At 35.4% G+C, this 23960-nt stretch overlaps 1 protein-coding gene across 1 annotated transcript in view; it reads left to right on the forward strand.

The window, feature by feature from the left end:
* LOC150102924 (WD repeat domain phosphoinositide-interacting protein 2-like) overlaps nucleotides 1–23960 on the forward strand; it is a 335111-nt gene that overhangs the window by 65914 nt on the left and 245237 nt on the right. Inside the window, exons 3-4 of the mRNA XM_090397385.1 lie at nucleotides 4710–4876; nucleotides 13925–14119. Of these exons, the coding sequence (XP_090253511.1) occupies nucleotides 4710–4876; nucleotides 13925–14119 (362 nt within the window). The remainder of the gene's footprint in view (nucleotides 1–4709; nucleotides 4877–13924; nucleotides 14120–23960) is intronic.

Genomic DNA, 23960 nt, shown 5'->3' on the forward strand with positions numbered 1-23960 from the left:
TTATTATCTTTTTCTAGTTCCAATGTGAACTTGATGGTGTTGTGGAAGCAATTAATTTTGTTTAGATAATCTATTAATTCTTCTTTTTTGGGATTCCAAATGACAAAGATGTCGTCAACATACCTAAACCATGTGGTTGGTTTTGGGGTAATTTGGGATAAAATTTGAGTTTCTAGATTTTCTAAGAATAGGCCGACACAAGAAGGAGAGAGAGGGCTGCCCATGGCTAATCCAGTGAGTTGTTTGTAGTAGGTTTTTTGCCATGTAAAATAATTTGAAGTTAAGCAATGCTTGAACAACTTGATGTTGGGTGGGAACAAGTTTTCTAAGATGTTGATGACTTCTGAAAAACTGGGATATTTGTGAACAGAGATGTGACATTCAGGCTAGCCATAATATTATCTTCAGAGAAACTGATGTTTTTTAATTTCTCCAAGAAATGTTGGGAGTTCTTGATATAAGAATCCGTGTTGTGAATGTGTTCTTGTAATATTTTGGCTAGATATTTTGATAGTTTATAACTAGGGGAAATGAATACCATCTACTATTGGACGTAGATGGTGTGCCTTCTTTATGGATTTTTGGAACACCATATAGTCTTGGAGTTAACGGATGCATAGATTTTAGTTTTTTGATTAAGTCCACAGGCCAGTTAGTCATATCACGTAATAGTTCATTGGTATCAAGATGGTTTTTGTGAGTAGGATCTGTGTTAAGAACAACATGGACAGATGTGTCTGATAATAGATTATTGATCTTTTCCTCATATTCTGTAATATTTAAGATGACAGTGTTGTTGTTTGTCTGCTCTCAGTATAATGATTTCTTCGTTGTTCCTTAATTTCAGTAGTACTTTTCTTTCCATAGTGCTAGATTTGGTGTGAGAATATCTTGAGGGAACGGAGAGGATTACACTGCTTTTTTAATCGTAAGTCATTGGCTATTGTGTGTGGAAATAATGAGAAGGCTTTCTCTAAGTTGCAGATAAAGTCCATTTTTGGAATAGTAGTTGGTTTCAAGGCAAAAATTGAATCCTTTTTTGAGAATAGAAATCTCTGGTTTTGTTAAGATGTGATTAGATTGGTTCACAATGACTTGGTTGTCTGGTAGGGAAGGTTTGAAGTTTATGTGATTATCATATAGTGCGTTACATTTTTTAATTTGTGTCTTTTTACTTTGATTGAAAGTTTTTGTATAACTTTTTTGAATCATGTTGTCCAAAAGTTGCCAAGTTTCTTCATTTAAGATATTAGAAATGTCTGTGAATAAGTCATAGCACTGGGAGTCTATTTGGTTAAGTATGAATCTCGAATGACAAATTCTTTCTCTAAGTAGAGCGAATGCTGTATTGAGGTAAATGATATTAGCTTTTTTTGACTTAAAAAGTTGTTTTTGGCGAAGAGATTTTGGTATAACGTTATTGTTGCGACACCTTTTCAAGAATCTCAAATGGTTCAAATACCTATCCTTTCTACATTTTAAACTTTCAAGATTGCATACCTTTCATTTTGTGATTTCTTCGATTCTATTCATATTATGACTTTTTTCTTGACTGCTAGTATTAATAAATTAAAGACTTAATTCTGTATGTTAGTCAAGTAAATATTAGTTTAATATCCAACGTTTCCCTGACTGATATCTGTCATTATTTTCAAAGGAATACACTGGTAAGCAATAGAAAGTAACAAAAACTAGGAAACTAACCGACAATTCTAAAAATTATATAAAGTTATCACTAGTTAAAACCATATAATATCAGAGTAACCTTCAAACCCATTGAGACCATTCAAAAGTTTATAAGATCACTGAAAGATAGCCATCCTTTCTACAAATACTCTGGAGTTTATAGCATACCTTGTTCTTGCGGTATTAATTACATCGGACAGACATCTAGAAGTTTTGATACAAGAAAGAAAGAACACATAGGCTATGTAAGGAATAACAGACAGGATATATCAGACCTTTCTTCACACTTTGCTTCTACCAACCATAATATTGAATGGGATATGAGTCATATGCCCTACATAGAAGACAACTACCATTCCAGAACATTTAAAGAAGCTGCTACAGTCGCCTGTTCAACAGGTAACTTAAATAAGAATCAAGGCCTAATCTTACCAGATACATGGAAAACTCTAATCAGATCATTTAACCAAAAAAAAATGAACTTTCGTGAAAATTACATTAATTATCTCAACAAATAAAACGTTGCCCTTGCGACACGCGTATTACATCATATCACGCATAGTGATAACTTTATATAATTTTTAGAATTGTCGGTTAGTTTCCTAGTTTTTGTTACTTTCTATTGCTTACCAGTGTATTCCTTTGAAAATGCTGACAGATATCAGTCAGTGAAACGTTGGATATTAAACTAATATTTACTTGACTAACATACAGAATTAAGTCTTTCATTTATTAATACTAGTAGTCAAGAAAAAAGGTCATAATAAGAATAAAAAACTCAATATTTCCTTTCAGGTTATTTCCTACATAATTTATGTATAAAATGAACAGCAATGGTCCTAGTCCCGAACCTTGTGGCACACCACTGGTCACCAGCTTTTGCCTCGAATCTGCCACATCCATATACCACTTTTTGATATCTGTCCAGCAGCCACCCTCTTATCCACTTAACCAGTATCATATCCATCCCCATTTGTTCTAGTTTGCATTGTTTCATGCTGTATTCTGTCAAATGTCTTTGCGAAACCAGCAAAATTATTATAGACCAATCGGAGATACTGATTGGTCTATAATTTGCTGCTGTAGTCTTATAACCTCCCTTATGCAAAGGAATAATTTTGTCCCCTTTCCACTCCCTTGGAACTCTACCAGAGCTAAGACTTAAATTAAAAAGCTTAGTAAAAGGCATTGCTAATTCTCTTGCACATTCTCACAAAACCCTAGCTGATATCCCATCTAATCCCACAATTGTATTTACATTAAGATTCTGCAATATCATAAGGATCTCAAATTCATCTGCCTCTGTTCCCACATTAGTGTCTGTTACATGGGTTAAAGAAGTAACCTCACTAGGACTATATATGCTTGCACAGTGGTCACTCAGTAACTAAATTATTTTATCCGCTTCCATCTCTTCATGACCATCATCACTCATTAAGGTTAATCTTCCATAGTCATTGTTCTTCTTACTTGCCAAAAAATGAACGAACTCTTTGGGATTTCCTTTGGCCTGCTCGGCTAAATTCTTCTCATATTCTGATTTTGCCTTCCTTGACATGCTGGTCACCTCTTTTGCCTGAGCCTTGTACTGTTCATGAGTTTGCTGGTCAACTTTCTCTTTATATACCTTCCATCCACAGCATTTTCTTCTTCTGCAGCTCATGCTTAATGATATTACTCATCCATGAAACTCTTACCCGAGGTATACAATTTAATACTGCATCTAGATGACCCTTAACTATATCCCATGCACTCCAAGTATCCTTACTCTGCAGTGTTTTTTGTCATGCTATAGATTTAAGCTTCTTCCTTAGCATGTCATAATCACCTGTCTTGTAGTTCCATAAATACCCTTTCTTGATAGAATACTCCTTATGTTTTACAATTTCCCACATCAAGATCTCATGGTCATAAAGGAAATCTCTTCTGATCATGTGACCAGGTACAATACTCTCCCACCCCTAGTCCCACCATCACATGGCCATGTAATGGAGGAGACCGCCATGTGATCTTTCTTCCTTCCAGTCTATATCTCCATAGTTGAAGTCCTCCATAATAATCACTTGACCTGTACTCATTGTACTAATTTGGTGATGCAGGTCTTCCAGATCATCTGTGGAATTCCCTGCCCTATAGCAACAACCAGCTGTATATTTTGTCTTACTGGTCTTAATCTCATACCAGATTGCTTCAAATGAACAGCCACCTTCCCACCTGTCTCCTATTCTTTTTTAGTTGCAACTCAACTGCTATCATCAGCAGTATGCCTTCCTTCATCCTATCTTCTCTATCTTCCCTGAAAGTACTAAACCCTTCACATTCATTTCATGTAACTACATTAGTGAGCTAAGTTTCACTAATGCCTATCACTTTTGGAGAGGTTGCACTAATCAATGCCAAAAACTCTTCCCTCTTGTTTGTGATACTTTTGGCATTAGTATATAAAAACGGCAACATCCCTTTATTCTGCACCCACCTTTACTTTCTGAATTAACTAACCTATTCAATTTTTTGGTTCAGAGACTAGATTCCTCACTTGCTTCGTGGTCGCCTTCACACAAACTTACTAGCTTCCACCCTAATTGCCTAAGTTTCCCTGAATTTACATGTCAATTTCAATGCTCAGTGAACAAAGCTCTCTCCAGACATCAAACACCGAAACCATTCAGATGTAGTCCATCCACATTGTACAAATTCTTTCTGTAAAACAGAGACCACAGATCCACCAAATCTATATAATTTCTTTTGCACAATCTATGTATGGACTCATTGGCTATCAGTGCCTACCTCCTCCTCAGTTTTCCTCTATCATAGCTGTCATCTATCATTCTCTATCATCGCCTCTATCAAGATGGAGGAATTCCAGTTAATGCACATCTTTCTGAAATAAACAGGTTAAATGAATGTTTAATTTAAGGAAAACAGGTATAAAAAGGTTAATTTATGAAAATGTGCTGTATTATTTGTTTTGATCATGTTTTGCATCTCATGTGAAATTCTGATAGAGTTGATTATTTTTATAGCATCTACTGATATTCATATTGTGGAAAGACTGTTCTCCTCAAGTCTTGTAGCTGTTGTTTCTTCATCATCTCCTTATCAACTTAAGGTGTTCCATTTCCAAAAAGGAACTGAAATTTGTGATCATAGTTATCCTCATCCTATATTATCTGTGAAATTAAACCGTGCTGTAAGTTTGTTTTTTGACTTATTAATGAATAATTGAATTTGGTTTTGGTGCTTTTAAAATCATGTTTTAAAATACAATAATTGTGTTATTATTGAGGGTAATGTTATCTGTGAGAGTCAACATGGATTTGTTAAGGGGTGCTCTTGCTTTAGTAATATGATTGCCTTTTATAATAAAGTGACGAGCAGTAGATGAGGGAAAGGCATATACTGCCATTTTTTTTGAATTTGCAAAGGCATTTGACAGGATGCCCCGTGATAAGCTGATATTTAAGTTGCAGCACACGGGTGTAGATGTCGGGTTAGTCAACTGAATTCAGGATTGGCTGTCTGACAGATATCAGAGAGTTGTGTATGGTGGGGCAATATCAACGAGGCAGAAGGTTACAAGTGGGGTCCCACAGGACTCAGTACTGGGATCTGTATTGTTTAACCTTTATATCAGTGACATTGTCAATGGATTGCAAGAGGATATTCAGAGATGAGCAAATGAATGGGATGTGTCAATTTAATGTAGCAAAATGTAAAGTCTTCAAGTTTGGGATACCGATGGGAGGCAGCATACTCGATTGGAGGAAGTGGGGAAGACGAGATCTGGGGATGATGATTGATAGAAACTTGAAATTCAGAGCACATATTGCAAACATGTGAAGGCAACCTAGAGCAGTGTTTCTCAAAGTGTGGTACGCGGCCCCCCAGGGGTACGTGAAAGGTCTTTAGGGGGTACGTGGCAATTTTTGACTATGCATCATTAACACATGGAATCGTTATTAAGAATAAAAGAATTATTTTAAATGTATATATTTCTCAATAAATTATATATTATGTATGAATTCTCATACTCAAATTGCAAGTTACTATCGCCATGACTCTCACGTCCTGGCGTGAACTATTATTATTTTGATAAGGGGGTAGTACTTGATAATAATGAAAATTTAAGAAGGGGTATGCAGATATCTGAAGTTTGAGAAACACTGACCTCGAGGATTGCTTTAATATTGAGAAGGACACTGACCTGCAGAGATAAAAGAATTATCGTTCTTTTATAAAAGACTCTGATCAGACAACGCTTAGAGCATTGTTCTCAAATTTCATCCCCAGGACTTGAATGGGATAAATTAACTGTGAAAAGGGTACAGAGGAGGATAACAAAGATGGTTTCAGAACTGTACAATGTTAGCTATGAGGATCGGCTGAGGATTTGCGGACTGCAGAGTTTGGTAGCTAGAAGAAGGAGAGGTGATATGATTGAGAGGTAGTTACAGGGTTGACACTGGGGAGTTCTTTTGCTTGGTGGAACAGTGGGACGGAGTGATGACAAGGGACCATCCCTGGAAGTTACGAAGGGAAGCTATGAGCAAGAGGGTGAGGAGTGGTTTCTTTGCATGGAGGGTAGATGAAGCATGGAATACATTGCCTGATAGAGTGGTGAGAGCAAGGATAGTCATTAAGTTCAAGGAGTGGTATAATTGACTTTGTGCTTCCTAGGAAGGACCTCCCACGATGAGTCTTTTGACTGCATGGAGGCCTGAATAATAATAATAAAGATGCAAACATTTTCTAAAATCTAGTAGCATGTACTGCCATGCTGAAGTTTTTTTTTTTTAAATTTAACATCAGCTTCATCACAAAAATTTTGTAGTTTAGTTACTGTGTGTGTGTGTGTGTGGTGGTGGTGGTTGTTGTTGTTGTTGTAGCCTTTTGGCTGTTTAGGGGCAACTATATATGTCTCCATCTAGGGAAATGGCTATGAAGAAGGTGGTTTCCTGTTACCTTCCTTGCTGTACTATATCCTATGACTGTACCCTGTGCGTTCATGGGACCGGTTTGCCTGCTTGTGGGATGAAAACTCCCAGATAAACTGGTGGAAAAACCCTGCTGTCTACATCAAAGACTGGCTAACTTGGCTATGGCTGAGGAAGATCCTTACATTGTCGACGGGAATCGAACCCAGGACACTCCTTCCCCAGGCATATGGTTGCAAAGCACAAAGCCACTAGGCTAACCGTGCGGACATACATACGAAAATATTTGTAAATTTTAGCAACTTCACTTCTATCTTAATTGGTTGTGTGCACCACAATCACTTCCGAGTACATTTCTTTTCCATAAGTTTCTTAATTTAGTAGAAGATTGTTTTTACTAAGATGTACTCCATCAAAATTTGTATTTGTATTATCACTGCAAAAACAAATAATTTTATCTTCAATGTTCAGGCCTTGTAAGGATTATTGTACACAGATATGGTTTGCTGGTTTTTGTGGTTATGAGGATATATTGGAAAAGATCCAGAGAAGTCTGACTAAGGTGGTAATTGGTCTTTGGGATGTGGAATATGAAGACAGATAAAGGGAATGCAGTTTACAAAGCCTTTTTGAATAGGAGAAAGAGAGGGGATACGTGAGACATTTAAGTTGTGAAGGGTTATTAGTGGGTTAATGTGGAAGAAATGTTTCTTAGAATGGAAGAAGAGGATAACAAGGGGACATTTGTTTTATGTCAACTCTGGATCCTTGTTCTCATTAACATCCACCACTTTAATCACAACACCTGACAGATTGATTGGCTTATAATTTGAAGCTTGTTCTATCACTTCCCTTATGAAGTTTCACAGTCTTGCCTTTTTCCACTCCTTTGACCCACTGTAAGATTCATATTAAACAAGTATACCAAGGCAGATGTCATCTCCCTGGCACACTCCCTCAAAGCATGTGGTGATATATCAAGTACCACAGTCTTATTAACAAAGAGTTTACTTAGTTCCTCATATATCTAATGCTCACTCATAGTCAGTCTGTCCTTCCTTTCCACTGCACTCACACTCTGCATGATGCCACATTTACAAAAGAAGAAATACTTTTATGAACTGCTCATTTAATATTTCAAATTTTTCTTCACAGTGATTATTCTATTATCACCGCAAAAACAAATAATTTTATCTTCGATGTTCAGGCCCTGTAAGGATTATTGTGCACAGATTTGGTTTTCATGGTCATGAGGATATGGCGGATAGGTTCCAGAGAAGTCTTGGTGGTAATTTGGTCTTTGGTATGTGTGATATGAAGACAGTTAGGGAATGAAATGGTAAATAACAGTGGTTATTTACCATTTCACCAACCAGTAATAATTTTGTTGCTGGCTACATAATTGAAAGAACTCCCAAGTGTTTTTTTGCTTCATTAGCTAACTTCTGCTCACTTCACCTTTGCTATTCTTACCAACCGAGTCACTCTCTTTCCATGTTCTATGTATTCCTCGTGGAAATGAGTATTACCATTCATCTTATGCTACCACCATAATGCCTTCCTCCTCCAGACAACTTGCTTAATGGCCTTATTCACCCATTTCACACCTACTTTATTTAAACTTCTCACCTTTAGAATGCATTTAGAGATTCATCTGCTTAGATAGTTTTTGAACAGCATCCAAGAAGTATTCATCTCCTTTGCACTTAACTCCTCATTCCATTCTATAGTTCTGAGGTGTCTCTTTTCATAATCACCAGGCTTGTAGTTCACAGTCAAAAAGTTTGTAACTTCCCAGATAATCATCTCATGGTCACTTTCACCAATCAGAGAGAGAAAGAAAGAGATTTGACTACCTCATAACATCCTCTGAGATGAACAAATCCAAAACTTTCGATCCTTGCATGCCCTCTGTTACATACTGCAAAGGTAGCTGTCTCTCAAAAACTCAATAAATTCATTTTTTTTTACTTCTAGATTCCATCTTGTCATCTCAATATATATAACAATAATTAAAAGAATGTATAATGATCAGCTTTTTCCTATTTGCTTAGCTAATTTGCTTATACATTTCATTGTTATTGCCTTCCACATTATTACCAAGTCTAACAACATCCAACTAAGTATTTCATCCTGTTCACCTCTATCTCACATTACACTGTCTCAAAACATTGCCACTATTTTTCCCTTGCATTTCTGCTTTACATGAGCTCATGCAAGGTAGAGGTGCAAAGATTGTATAATCTTAACCTCCTTTTTTGCCTTTTCTATCTTCATGAAAAACATCATACCCTTCCTTCTTTGTTTCTGACAGAATGTTGTCCTCATCCTACTATGGTCACTTATTTCGGCATTTCTCCATAGCAGTTATCCGTTTTACCATTTCCTCTACTAATATCATCCTTCACGATCATTCTTCTGCTGATATATAATTATTCTTGCATGATTTTTGCATGCTTTCTTAACACTGGTGCACTCTTTCTCGACAACCATTTCACTCATTACACAATGTTCCCTACTCTTACTCAAACAAGCTTTGTGGTCCATCAGCATGTCTCACATTCTACATACCACACCCACTCATCCCTCTTATGCATCCTCTCCACATAAGTATCCACGCCATCTCCCCATGCCTACATATTACACTCATAATACCATACCATCCTCAAAAAAAATTCATCCATTCTTTTTGTGTTTTGCACTAACTACTGCAGTGATCTCTCTCTCACTGCCATTTTGTCTCACAGCACTAAACAAAAAACCCAGAATTTAAAATAATGCTGTTTAAAAATATTTAACCAAACACTGCATACAATCACAAATATCATACACCAGCACTCAATCTAAAAATTACACAATATCGCCACACAATAAATATAACTTATCTTGCTGCAGCCCATATATTTCCTCAGAACCCAGTTCTTAGGAAATGGGGAGGCAATTGAAAAGATCCTGAGGGGTAAATGATAACTTGCCAATGAACTATATGAGGACAAACCCACTGGGTGAATGTATTTTTCAGAGTTTGAGGAATAGACAGATGAGATACAATAGAAACGTACAAGTTGTAAGGGGTAGATATCAAACTTAGGAGAGAAGATATGATAGAAATGTATTGGTTAGCAAAGAGATACAGTGTAAAGACAAGTAACAATTTGCAGCTTATGGCAGATAGGTATAGAATTTGAGGTTATTCCTAGAAGTTGACTATGGGTATTATCATTGGGAAGCATATAAGATCCATATTCTTTTCATGGTGCAATGACGTAGCTAGAGCTTTTGCCACCCCCTCTCAATACACACCAAAAATACTACAAAATGTCAAAACGACATATAGGGAAATAAATTAAAACAGTATGTTTATGTTTATTTTAGTTGTAAGTATAGTTGTTAAAAACTAATTATTAAGTAATAAAAATTACTAAGTTAACATAAAAGAATCGTCGAAAGATAAAATTGTGTCTCGTGAAAAGTGCCCATGGCAGGCTGCCCCCCTCCATCCCTCCTAGCTATGTCACTGTCATGGTGTCTGGTGATTGTGTCGAATGGGCTACCATTAGAAACTGTGAGTGATCTTTGGTGAATGTGTTTAAAGAGGCATAGGTATTTTAGGAATGAGTGACAGAAATGGCCCTTTCAAGAAGCTTGATGAACACATGGGTTCAAGATTACATGGGTGTATAGTTTGTTGTATACCCTTATATGGCTTGAATATACCGTATTTGCCAGCATATAAGATGCACTTTTTTTATTTGAAAATAGGTCTGTAAAACAGGGTGCGTCTTATACGCCGATACTCAGTTTTTTATTATTTTCATTTCTGGAAATTTTCTCTGTTCCGAGTTATGTGATTTCTTTATTGCTTCCTTGCAGTGTATGTGAGAGCATTCCAGTTACATAGAGCAATGTTTCTCAAACTTCAGACATCTGCATTCATATGATTGGTGCAGTATTAACAAAAGATTGTGCTACTAAATGACAAAGACAAGCCGACAGTTGAGTTGAAATGCTAATTCTCTTCAACTGAATTCCTTATATAATATCTGAAACACATTCACTATATATTTCTTTGTTTTAACACGTTTATTCAAACAAAACCATATGTTGCTTTGCTTGAGTCATTCAGCATTTTCTGTGGGAGGGGGACATGCGATTCATTAGTTAGTGCCGTTTTTATCCCAGTTGTCTCTAATTGCACTGTTTGTTGAGAAACATATTGCACAGCCTGCAGATGTCTCTGTACCTTATTCAGTGATACAATAGGAACATTTTATGATCTCGAACTTCACGGATACATTGAATTTTATCTTATGCGTTAATGATGCATAGCTGAAAATTGCCACGGACACCCAGGGGTATGCGTACCACACTTTGAGAAACACTGACGTAGAGTTCAGTGAATGCGCATGCGCTGTCATTGATGATTACAGCTGTGTCCTGTTCGTTTAAACTTTCCAATTGTTGTCACGGTTGTGAACGGTGATAATTTCTGCCGTTAAATTTTCTCTAAATTTCTCGGCAAATTATGGCTGAAAAATGTCGGCATTGTTACAATATTGCATACAAGCTACGTGGGATTGCGTATGCTAAAGAACATGGAAACAGGGCTGTAGAGAGGCATTTCGGACCACTCCCAACTGAGAAAATGATAAGAACTTGGCAGAATCAGGAAGAGGATTTAAAAAAAGCAATTCATAGTAAACATAACCTATGAAGTGGAACTGCAAAATGGCCAGAACTTGAGGCAGAACTGAATACTTGGATTTTAGACCACAGAAAAGCGGGACTTTCAGTGTCTACAAAAATGATTATTCATCAAGCAAAAGCGATAGCCACTAACAGAGGGATCACCAACTTTACTGAATCAACATTATGGTTTTCAAGATTCATGAAGAGAAACCAGCTATGTATGCAGACTAAAACAAAAATATCACAAAAGATGCCAGCTAATATGAAGAAAAAATGATTGAATTTCATCGATTCGTCATTAACGCAAGGAAACGAAAAAATTTTGAACTTGCGCAAATAGGAAACTGGACGAGGTTCTGCTGACTTTTGATGTGCTCTCAAACAAAACTGTAGATTCCAAGGGCACTAAAAGTGTTACTATTAAAACTTCGGGGCACGAAAAAACTCACTACATGGTTATTTTATCCTGCTGTGCTGTGCTGATGGGACAAAATGGCCGCCACTATTGATTTTTAAAAGGAAGACGCTACCCAAAGAAAAACTGCTTAAAGGAGTGTTTGTACATGTTTGCGCAAAAGGCTGGATGGATGGATGGAGGAGGAATGAAGTTATGGATAGATAAAATTTGGTCTAGGCACCCTGGTGGACTGTTGAAGAAGCCTACCATGCTAGTATGGGATCAGTTTCATTCTCACAGAACAGACAATGTTACAAATAAACTCAAGGAATTGAAAACTCAGTTAGCTGTAATTCCAGGATGTCTAACTAGTCAATTTCAACCTTTAGATGTCTGTATTAATAAACCATTTATGAGATATATGAAGGAGAAGTGGAACAGCTGGATGCAGTCTTCAGATTTTGAGGTTATGCCATCAGGAAGAAGCCTAGCATTTCACAAGTTTGTGAGTGGGTCAAAGCTTCATGGGATGCTGTGAAAACTGAGACAGTGGTTAAATCATTTAAGAAGTGTGGAATTAGTAATGCACTGGATGGTACAGAGGACAATTTGTTGTATGAGCACTCAGATTCTGATTTAGAAGAGGTTTCAAGTGTCTCTTCATTTAGCTCTGGAGATGAATTTCTGGGTTTTGACGATTAAAAGGTGGGTACTCTTTCCTAGTTAGATTAGGTATTTGTTGAAAGTAGACCTACTCATTACTTTATATTTGAAATACTATAAATTCATTATAATATTCAGTGATAAAGTTTTTTTCCTAAAAAATGTGTACAAAAAAGGGGGTGCCTCCTATTCGCCGGTGCATCTTATACGCCGGTAAATACTAGTTAAGGGCTGTCTAAGACAGTGGTTCTTAACCTAGTTTGTAGTAACATAATAATAATAATTAAACTTTTTTTTAAACAATGGTTTCACTTATTGATTATAATAACAAAAAAAAATCAAAAAACAGAAATCAACTTTACTTAAATGTATTTTAATGAGACCTCTGTTGTTGATCACTCTCTACTAATTTGTCTATTCTTGCTTCATTTGTGTTACTCAATGCTATTCGCATGCAGGAGTCTATTTAAAGTCGATTTCATTCTTTTGTTTTAATATTTACCATTGTGGAAAATCTCTTTTCACACAAATATGTAGAAACAAAAGGCAACAAATTTTGAATGGCAATTGTAAAAAGGTGCGGATATTCCCTCCTGATATTATCCAAAATTGGACCAAACTTAAATTCTTTGTCATTTTGAGTAGCATGTCATCATTTGTGGGTGATAAATTTGTATTTTCACAGTTATTATTATGTAGATTGACTCGCAGTGTTGTCAGCAGTGAAAGACTTGTGGCATCTCCACAAAAGAAACTACTTAATTAAACTGCATAATTCAGATTACTAATACAAAACAATATAAGTTTGAAGTAAAGTAAAATAAAGAATAAAAAATAAGAGGTTTCAAAATTTTAATAATTTAAGAGGTTTCAAAATTTTAAACACTAGAAATATTCTATAAATTTTCCACGGTTCCCTAGGGGGCTGCAGACCCCTGGTTAAGAATCACTGGTCTAAGGAATTGAGGACTTGGATCTTGGAGATTGCTTAAAGTAGCACCTAAATTAGGAGGTTGTTTTAAAGTTAGATCTGAATTTGAAGGCTGAAAAATACCTTATTTAGTGCCTGCATGCACATATCAGTTTGTTCTTTGCTCCCTTGATGATAGCAATTTGACTTTGCTGAAGTATTGGAAATATTAATTAAAAGTTATTCTGATTAATATACATTATCCATAAGTAATATCATCATGAATAACCAATATATAACCCTTAAATTAAAGATACTGAGAAATTATATTTTTGTTTAATCCAACAAGCCAACAACATTAATCACCTTAATATCCCATAGTGCAAAGCACGCATCCTTTTGGGTGGGTATAATGTTGTGCCTTATGGGAAAGGCCACTGTATAAACCTTACTAGCAGAAAAAACCTGCTGTGTGTGTGTGTGTGTGTGTGTGTGTGTGTGTGTGTGTGTGTGTGTGTGTGTGTGTGTGTGTTCAAATCATATTTAAAAATAACTACATTAAGCATATTTTAAAAGTATTTTTTACTTTCAGGTTGGAAAGTTACATTAGATGATGTTTTAAGTTTCTAATAAATTAATTTTTAGCATTTAGTGGTATGTCTGGAAGAAAGTTTGTACATACATGACATCCATGATATGAAGATACTTCATGTAATTAGCAATGTCCCGTCCAATCCAAATGGATTATGTGCACTTTCTCCAAATGCTGATAATTGTAATCTAGCATATCCAGCTAGTAATTCATCAGGTGACGTTCAAGTATTTGATTCTGGAAACTTGGTAAGTAAAATTTTATATGATATTTTCAACAATGTTGCTCAGCTACAAATGGTCATTACAAATGTATTTGTAATGACCATTTATATCTCATCTTGCTTACCAAACTATTACATGCACATTCACTATTTTTTTCCACTAAACACTCCTCAGCTTTTGGCTTTTTATGGTAATCCTACATGAAGTTATTCAACATACACTACGCCAGTAGTATATTTATTGGATATGTAGTCATGGAAAAGGTAACTAATATACAGAAGAATGAGAAAAATTGAAAAAAAAAAAATGCAGTCTTGTGTAGAATTAATTGTAAAATTTAAATGTGTGTGATCAGAGAGAAAGCTAGCAACTTTGATGCAAAAAAAAGTCAGTCATATGGTGGTTGTTTATTTAATATGCCTTTGTATGCCAAACCTAATTAAATGCTTTAGAGATATAATTGGCAATGTCCCTTCCAATTCAAATGGATTATGGACAGTAATGAATATTATTAACAGCAGAATTGTTTGTTATTATTATTAACATCAAAACACCTCACTGAAGTCACAGGACTCGGTGCATGGAGGTTCTCACACTCTCATGCAAAAAGATTATTGAAACGTGATTTCAATTCATTCACAATTTCTTCACTTACCACAATTTCAGATAATGCATTCCACTCACCAACCACTCTGCATGCAAAGAATTTGCTCTTTGTTCCCTTGCTCACATTCTACTTTTACAGCTTTGAGGGATGGCCTCTTGTTCTGTCTTTGTCTCCTACTCTGTGAAAAATCTCCACATTAATCTGATAACAACCCCTCACAAACTTATCCATCTCAATCATGTCTGTTCTCTCTCATCTGTTCACAAGGCTCTGCAAGTTGCATTCCTTCAATCTCTCCTCATATCCCACATACCATAGACCTAAAATGAACTTAGTGAATGAGGTGATGTGAAAGAGCAAGAAAGCAGGATAGGGAAACTTGTGATGGATAAATAAAGGAAATGAGAGGGCAGAATTGTAATACAGACAGGGAATCTAGGGAAGTTAAAGCAGATGGAGTGACACTGCATGAAAAATGTGAGTGCTGAATTCAGAAGTGAATGTGTGGGTGGGCAAGAAAGGATTGAGATAACCCAGGATGACAGGGAGTGTTTGGATCTGAGGAGCGTTGTAGAATTGGTGGTAATATAGACGATACCAGGGAAAGTATTGAAGAATCACATCAGAGAAGTGTTGTTGATAGGACTTATAGAACCAGAAATAATTTGTTTGTTTACTAATGACAGAAGTATTCAAAATAAGGGGAACAAAATTGTTGCATTAATAATTTATTCACCCCAAAATTGAAGAATAAGCAAGACATGGTTAGATGAGGATGACATCTTGATGGGAATAGAAAAATATGTCTTCAAGAAAAAATCATATTTTTCTTGAAGACAGGCAGGCAAGAAGGGAGAAGCACTGTTGATGGTAGCAGAGAAGTTATGTCTATCTAAGGTGGATAGTTTCAGCAGTTTTGAGACAGTATGGTGTGAGGATAAAGGTGAACAAGATGAAATATTTAGTTTGGGTTTTGCTATAGACTTTGTGATGTGAAGGGTAGTATGAAGAAAATGTGTAGGCAAATTGCCTATAACTATATTTTCTTGGTTAACAAGAAAATAGTGATTATTATTGGTGACTTCAATTATGGTAATATAGATTGGAATAAAGTGATGGAATCTGGGGGCAAAGAGAATGCACTTCTGGTGTTTTAGAGAGAACTACCTTAGGCAGTATGCAGCAGAAGGCACACTAGGATCCAGGGTCTTGGATTTGATCATCTCATCGAATGATGAGATGATTAACTGAGGTTATTATAAATGGGGGTTTCAGTTCTACCACCAGTTAATGATAGTGCCCATGTGGTGATTGGAGGATGGCCAGCCATATGAGAACTTCTGTTAGAAGGGTTTATATGTGGAACTTTAATGCTGGTGATTATGTATAAAAAACTTAGGAGATACTTTTTTTATGTATAAAAAGCTTAGGAGATTCCTCATTCCATGATACTGCTACCATGTTGCAGTATTATGAGGAACTGGATGGAGAGGATATCAGAGCTACTTGGGTCCTGCTTGAGAATTATCTGTTAGAGGCAATATCAGAATGTACTCCAAAGTCAAGAGATTAAATAAGCAGGAGTGATGTGAAATGGATGAATGAAGAGGTGAGTCTTGCAGTCTGAAATATGGTATTATGGAAGGCATGAGATGAGTGCTAATAGCAAGTTGCAAGAGGAGTGCCAAGGGCAGGTGAGGAACTTGACTTGATTGATAATGTTATCAAAAGTACAGTATAAGCAGCAGTTATCTAATGAGACTAAAAAAAAAATTCCCAGGGAGTTTTTTGATATGTGGCTAGTAGAGGAAAGAATGATTATGGAAGGATGACATTTTCATTAGTGAAAATGGTAGAATGATAACCAATGAAGATGATATAGTTGATGTATTTAATGAGCATTTCATAAAGGTATTCCATTCTTGTGAATTTGACATCATGCAGAACTTGAATACATTGATAAGATATGGTATGATAAACTGTGTGTGTGTGTGTGTGTGTGTGTGTGTGAGAGAGAGACAGTGGGAACTCCTGTGATGAATCTTTTGACTCTGTGGAGGTATGATAATAATAATAAACTAATAGTTCCACTCACCTGCCCCACTCTCTCATATAGTCTATTGCAGTGATGTTCAAATTTTCTGACTTCAGCCTATAATAAAAAGTACATTTGATCAGTGGGGGCTCGTGGCTTGAAATTGTGGGGGTGCTGCAACTTTCAAAATATACATACTGTAAGTACAGTGTATATGTGTTTGGATAAAATATCAAAATTATGGTAAAAATTAAAAAAAAATGAAACATGAAAAAATATTGTTTATTATTGATAAAATTATAGTTTGGTATAATTCAAAATATTAAAAATAAAATACATTCTTCTTGTTTTGTTTCATGAAAAAATATTGTTTATTATCGATAAAATTGTATTGATAAAATGAGTAAGACTTGAATAAATTGAGTGATTGGGCATGGAAATGGGGATGTGAGTTCAATGTTGCAAAATGTAAGGTTTTAAAATTTGGAAAACAACGATGGGATGCAGAATTTATGCTTGGTGAGAATATATTGGTGGAGGTAGAGGAAATAAGAGATCTGGGGGTGATAGTGGATAAGGATCTAAAATTTAGGGGGACACATCACCAAAATTGTGAAGACAACACAAGGGCTTCTGAGAATGATGCGGAGGACACTGACGTGTAGAAGTAGGGAGATTCTTGTTCTGTTGTATAAGGCTTTGATTAGGCCACACATGGACTATTGTGCCCAGATTTGGTCACCGGGTTTTCAGAAGGATGAAGAGATGTTGGAAAGGGTCCAAAGGCAACTGACTAAGGTAGTTTCTGACCTCTGGAATGTCGAGTATGAGGAAAGATTGAGAAGATGTAATTTGCAGAGTCTGGTGGACAGGAGATATGATAGATACCTACAAGTTGGTAAGGGGTTGTTATAGGATCAATGGTGGAGAAGTTCTACAGAGAATAGTGGGAGATCAGGGGAGGACCAGAGGTCATCCCTGGAAACTGTATAAAGAGGGTGTGAGTAGGGGAGTGAGAGGCAGGTTTTTATCGTGCAGAGTTGTGAATGATTGGAATGCCTTGCCTGAGAGTGTGATGTCTGCAAGGAGTTTGAGTGTGTTTAAGACATGGTATGATGAGGTGTGTGTGATGAGGGGACCTCCCAGATGAGTCTTTGACTCTAAGAGGTCTTGGGATAATAATAATAATAAATTATACAGCTTAGTATAATTCAAAATTACTGAAATAAAATCCATTCCTTTAATTGTAATTAAAGGAATGAATTTACAATTTTTGGACATTACAATTAATGTCCAAAAAATCCTTTAATTGTAATGTCCAAATATTTAAAGAGATGGAGTAAACATGATAAGCACTACGAACACTCTACTACGTGCAAACTGCATATAAACAACAGTGAAACTGTACCGCATTACGCTAATAGCTCGCATCTCACTATGACATGCATATGCTTGCGCGCGTAGCAATATGACACTGTGGTAAACTCAGTACTGCTAGCGTCCTTCGCCCTCCCATGTGCTACAAGATGGATTTTTATTATTTTTTATACAAAATAAGAGAATTGTATAGGATTGTTGATGATAAAATTAAATATTACAAGCAAATATTAATAAATATATTTATATATTGAGAAAAATTGGGAGTGCTGCAGTTCCACAGTGCCTATGCATGAGCTGCCCCTGCGCATGCACACTCTCTCTCTCTCTCTCTTCCTCCCTGCCTTGATCTTCAATGAAAAGACTGAGAAGTGAGACTCAAAGCGTAGTGAGGTAGTACAATACCAGGGAAACTCTTAGTAAAGGTGGAGCAAGCTCAAATATTTTGTCACCTTTCAAAAAACATTTCAATATTTTGGAACTTGAAGGGTCTGTATCAGATATTAAGCTTAAATATCTGATATGAAAAGCCAATAAGGAAATCCATTCTTATCAGCTTAAAATATGATTTGGGTCCAAGATATTAATTTGATTTTTGCAAGGCAGCAAAGTGTGTGGAGCTTGATCTACTTATTACTTCAAGTTTCCTGGTATTGCACTATCTCTTCAGTCAGCTCGCTCTTTAGGAGAAAAGAAAAGCATATGTGTGCGTTCACGCCCACACACACACATGTTAAATAAACAAAAGTTTCACAGACCAATGTTGAGTGGTAGTACAGAATAGGCTGAAGTGCTCAGCAGTGGGAATAGTAGTGGTGTGAGAGATGAAGAGAAAATTGGAATGCAAGAAGGAAACAGAGAGGGGCCCAGGTGGGGAGGAAGCCATCAGCATAGGAACAGAAAGGATCGGGATGTGAGTGGGATAATTGCGACCAAGTGTATGGGGTAAGTGGTGACAAGGATAGGTATGGCAGGAAATCACAACCAACAAGTGGCTTGGGTAGGAGGACTAGTTATAGACCTAAATGTGAACTTCTGTTTATTTACAAATGCTAGAAGTATCAAAAATAAGGGACATGAAATTATATTACTGATTGAGCTTATTCGCCCAGAAATTGTTGGAATAAGTGAAACATGGTTAAATGAAGATGGTATCCTGATGGGAATAGAAATGGAAGGATGCAATGCTTTTTTTTCAAGAATGGAAAGGATAAGAAGGGAGGCTGTATGATGCTGATCATAGCAGGGGAATTATGTTCACATAATGTAGATATGAAAGAGGGAAATAGTAGCAATGGTTTTGAGGCAGTATGATGTGAGGTGGAGGTTGACAAGAGATATTTCGTTGAATGTTACTGTAGGCTAGGGAATGTGAAAGAAGGTAATGAAGAAATGTATAAGCAATTTGAGTTAGTCAACAAGGGAAGGGGATTTTAATTATGGTAGTATAGATTGGAATGATTGATGCCTCTTTATGTTTGCTGTTCCAATCCATACTGCCATAATTAAAATCACCCATAATAATAATAATGGACCAATCACTACACCCAGCTTCTAAACAGTAATAATCAAATTGAAATAAAACAAGTAAGAAGTCAAGAAACAAATGAAGAACCAATACAGTTAAATGATCTAAAGAAAATATAGAAAAACTAAAAAATAGAAAAGCTACAGGTGAAAATGGAATAAGAGTGGTGCTAGGGGTCGCTGAAGCACGTGGCAGTGGATTTGAGCTGTGGTAAAAAAAAGGTTTTTTTTAAACGGTGTATAGTGTGAATTCTTTTGCGAATTGTGCTACATTTTTTCTCAGTAACACTAGTGTTCTTTAGTGGTTCTGCTTTTGGAGTTTCGTTGTTATATATAGTGTTATTTTGGGTTACCGAAAAGGTGAGGTTACAGTCAGGCATTTGCGGTGGAAGAGAAGATAAGTTTTCGCTACTTAGTATAGTTGAATATAGCGTTTATATATCATCATCATCATCATCATCATCATCAAATTCCTGATATATACCCTCAAAGGGTGTACAGGATATGATAGTACTACATGAAAAATTTACATCATTGCTAACTTCCTATCTACAATTTTCCTCCAAATCAGTCTGTTAAATAGCAAGACTCCAATATTATCTGGTCTTATATATCTGTCTTCTAAGGCACTTTTTACTGTATCAATCCACCTAAATTTGTGCACATTTTTATGTTGGAACATGGTATTAGTAATAACCAGTACACATCCTGAGCAGAAATACAACAGGTATTTGCCATTATTATTAGCTTTGCTCTTTTCTCCAAATTTTCCGAAAATATTTTTTGCATGTCTCGCAATCATTTCCTACTCTGCTATTTAGATCCCCAACAAGGACCAACTTTTCCTTTTTCATTGTGTCAGTTGCTTTTTCTAAAGCCTCAAAAAATTCTTCCACTTCTACTTTTGTAGAACCTTCTGTGGGACCATAGGCACAAATAAGTCTCATTGTCCAATTCCCCATTCTGATATTTGCCCACATTACTCTACTTGAGACTGCCTGCCATTCAAGAAGATTAGCCTCGTATTTTGTGTTGAATACTATGGCTACTCCTTCTTTTCCTTAATTGTCATTTCCTGAATATAACATTTTGTATTTATTGCTCAGAAAGATCTCACCAGTTTTTGTCTTTTTTGTTTCAGTCAGCCCTATTATGTCGATCTGGTACTTATCTAATTGATCAGCTAGCTCCATTTCTTTGCCATTCAGGCTTATGTTGATAGTACTGATCTTTAACTCTGGTGATGTTGAGTTGGGGTGTGCTTTCAGATTTGTTTCAGTAGCTGAATTTTCGCTGTTCGCCCTGGTTCCCTGGCAAAAACAGCAGGAGCCGTGTTTAACCAGGCAACTCCCAAGCCGGCATGGAATTCTGTCATGTTGTACCATCATTTTGTATTTTGGTTTAAGCCAATAAGAATACAATTTGGTTGGCTAATCCCAAATTGTCAGCCCATCTTTGTTCATTCTTGAAAACATTAGTTTCTGAAAATCCCCACATATATCTCACACCATGATTTTTTAGCTTTAATTTTGGGGAAAAAAAGTGAGAGTTATATTTGAGTAAATGCGGTTGTTCTTGAATGATGTTTAAGGCCTTCTTCAATGAGTCTCAGGACTCCTTAGAGTCACTCTTGATAATAATAATTGTAGGATTATAATTTATGTACAGTTGTTACAAGGGATTCACTTAAAAAAAAAAAAAAAAAATATATATATATATATATATATATATATATATATATATATCTACGCTTGACTCTCATTATTGCAAATACTATTATAAATTCACTATAGCAAACTATTAATAGCCAACCAAATCTCCACAGTTCTATTTTTACTAGAATTGTGGAGATTAGTGGAAAGCATAACTCAAATTCCTGGCAAGTAAGTCAGCATGTGATAATTTTTTTTTAAGTAGGCACACACACACACACACATATATATATATATATTTTTTAAGCAGTCATATATGTTTGAAACTGATATGTTTATTTAAATAAATAATCCATTTGTTTATGTTAGTTATGAAAATGAAAAATTTAGAATTGTGAATGGTATGTCTTTTCTTTTAATTTTTCTGTATATATATTTCTCTATCACAGGCATATTGGTCTAAAATATGTCTCATCACTAAATTGTGACTAAATTTAATAATATTAACCTTAGTATTTAATGTAAAAGGTTTATACATCTTTTATTTTCACTGGAAACAACAGTACCCTTATTTTGATATTTATCTTCCATTATTATCAACAGTAAAATAAAATGACAGTTATAAAAGTTTATAATTCACAGTGAAGCACAGAGAGCTGCAGCTAACAATGATGTTGTGAATAAACTTAATTCACCAAAACTGTGTGTTGATTGATTCATGACAGTGCCGTGTTGTTAAAATTTTTTTCTATTAGTGAATGCAGCATTCTATAAATAGGCATTAGTTGTAATTAAAAATCATTGTTTAGCTGATTGTCATGTAGTGAAACATTTTAAGGTATGGTTGTACTCTATTTGAATGAAGTGTTGAACACAAATCTCTTGCTTAACAATTATGAGAATGCTGTCATTTCTGGAATAGCCCTTTAACTTACAACTGTGAGATAACTTGTAGTTGGTCATCTACATCAGGATGCAAACTACAAGTTATCTCGTAATATATTTTTAGTGCTGAGTATGCTAGTCGCATTACTCATATTCACTCGGGACTAGAATTTTTCAACCAGGAATATAATCACACAACCCCTGAATACTTTTTTATGCTACAAGCTCATAGTTACTGTGAAAAATTGAAAAATGTACCAACAATGATATACTTTTGAAGAGAAAATACTAACAACCTCATGGCACTGGTGATACTATGTGTTAAAACACATAGTATCATCAAGTCCAACTGCAATTCATTACAATTAAATATATTTAATTCCCTGTATTCTGCCTGCTTACTCAGTACTAGCTTCTTCACCATTCTATTCTCACTTAAACTTTGCATAATATCACACTCATAAGCATAAAGTAAATTGCAAAGTGTTCGTTAAATACTTCAGGTATATCTGCCAGAGTGATTACTTAAGATATATGTGTATTTCTTTTCTCCTAAGAAAGGAAATATTACCATACAAGATAAATCTGTTTTTCTTCAAGAGTTATTGCAAGAGTAGCTCTGCATTGTTTCCTTATATGTATCTTGTGGCAACAGATTATGGTCCTATGAGGATACAGATGTATTTATTGAAGGCTCTAATGTTAAGTTATTTGTAAGTTTGAAATTGTGAATTTAGTGCATGAGTAAGTTTCAGATATACATTTCTTAATTTTATCTGCAAACCTTTTTATATACATGTATATGTTCTGTTTATTTTACTAAATTATGAGATATTATTCAGTGCAGTGTATGTGAAATGTATTTGTCAAGAAAATTAAAGAATATATGGAAAGAAATTGAAACTGGAGAGAGAGTATGTATTAAGTAATTTAAAATTGAGTGTCTGTTAGGTGACAAGAACACAACAAATACTGACGATAAGATGGAAAGTGCATGAGTAAGTTTCAGATATACATTTCTTAATTTTATCTGCAAATCTTTTTATATACATGTATATGTTTTGTTTATTTTACTAAATTGTGAGATATTATTCAGTGCAGTGTATGTGAAATGTATTTGTCAAGAAAATTAAAGAATATATGGAAAGAAATTGAAACTGGAGAGAGAGAGAGAGAGAATGTATTAAGTATTTTAAAATTGAGTGTCTGTTAGGTGACGAGAACACAACAAATACTGACGATAAGATGGAAAGTGATGTTATTAATATGAAATGTGCAGAAGTGGAAATAGATGAGAATGAAATGGATATTCATAATGAAATAGCATGCTTAAATGCTATCCTTCATAGGCCAAAGCATGAAATTGAAAAATTACAGAAGTGGCAATAGTTAAGCAGGTGATCTAAATGAATAATAAAGACCGACCGAACAAACAAGAAAAACAAGTTAAGGAGAAAATTCTGTATGGAGACTGAATGATCAGGGAAGTACTTAACAAAAGTATGACAAAATCCTGTTTTCCATGTGTAAAAATTCATGATATTAGCCATGCTATCCGGATGCAAAAAGATAAGTCGAAGGAAATGATGGTCTTGGTTGGTACAAATGATTTGAGAGATGAGAAGTATTTTATGAGAGGATGCAAAGGAGTTGTTAGAAGAGACAAAATTGAAGAACAAGAAGGTGAAGATTGTAAGTCTCCTACCATGCTATGATAGAAGTGAACTAAGGAAACAGAAATTGTTCCCAATGAGTCTATATATATAGATTGTGCAAAAGGAA

This window comes from Typopeltis vanoorti, chromosome 9 (assembly GCF_054136105.1).
Source record: "Typopeltis vanoorti isolate ZY-2024b chromosome 9, IOZ_Tvanoo_1.0, whole genome shotgun sequence".
NCBI lineage: Eukaryota > Metazoa > Arthropoda > Arachnida > Uropygi > Thelyphonidae > Typopeltis > Typopeltis vanoorti.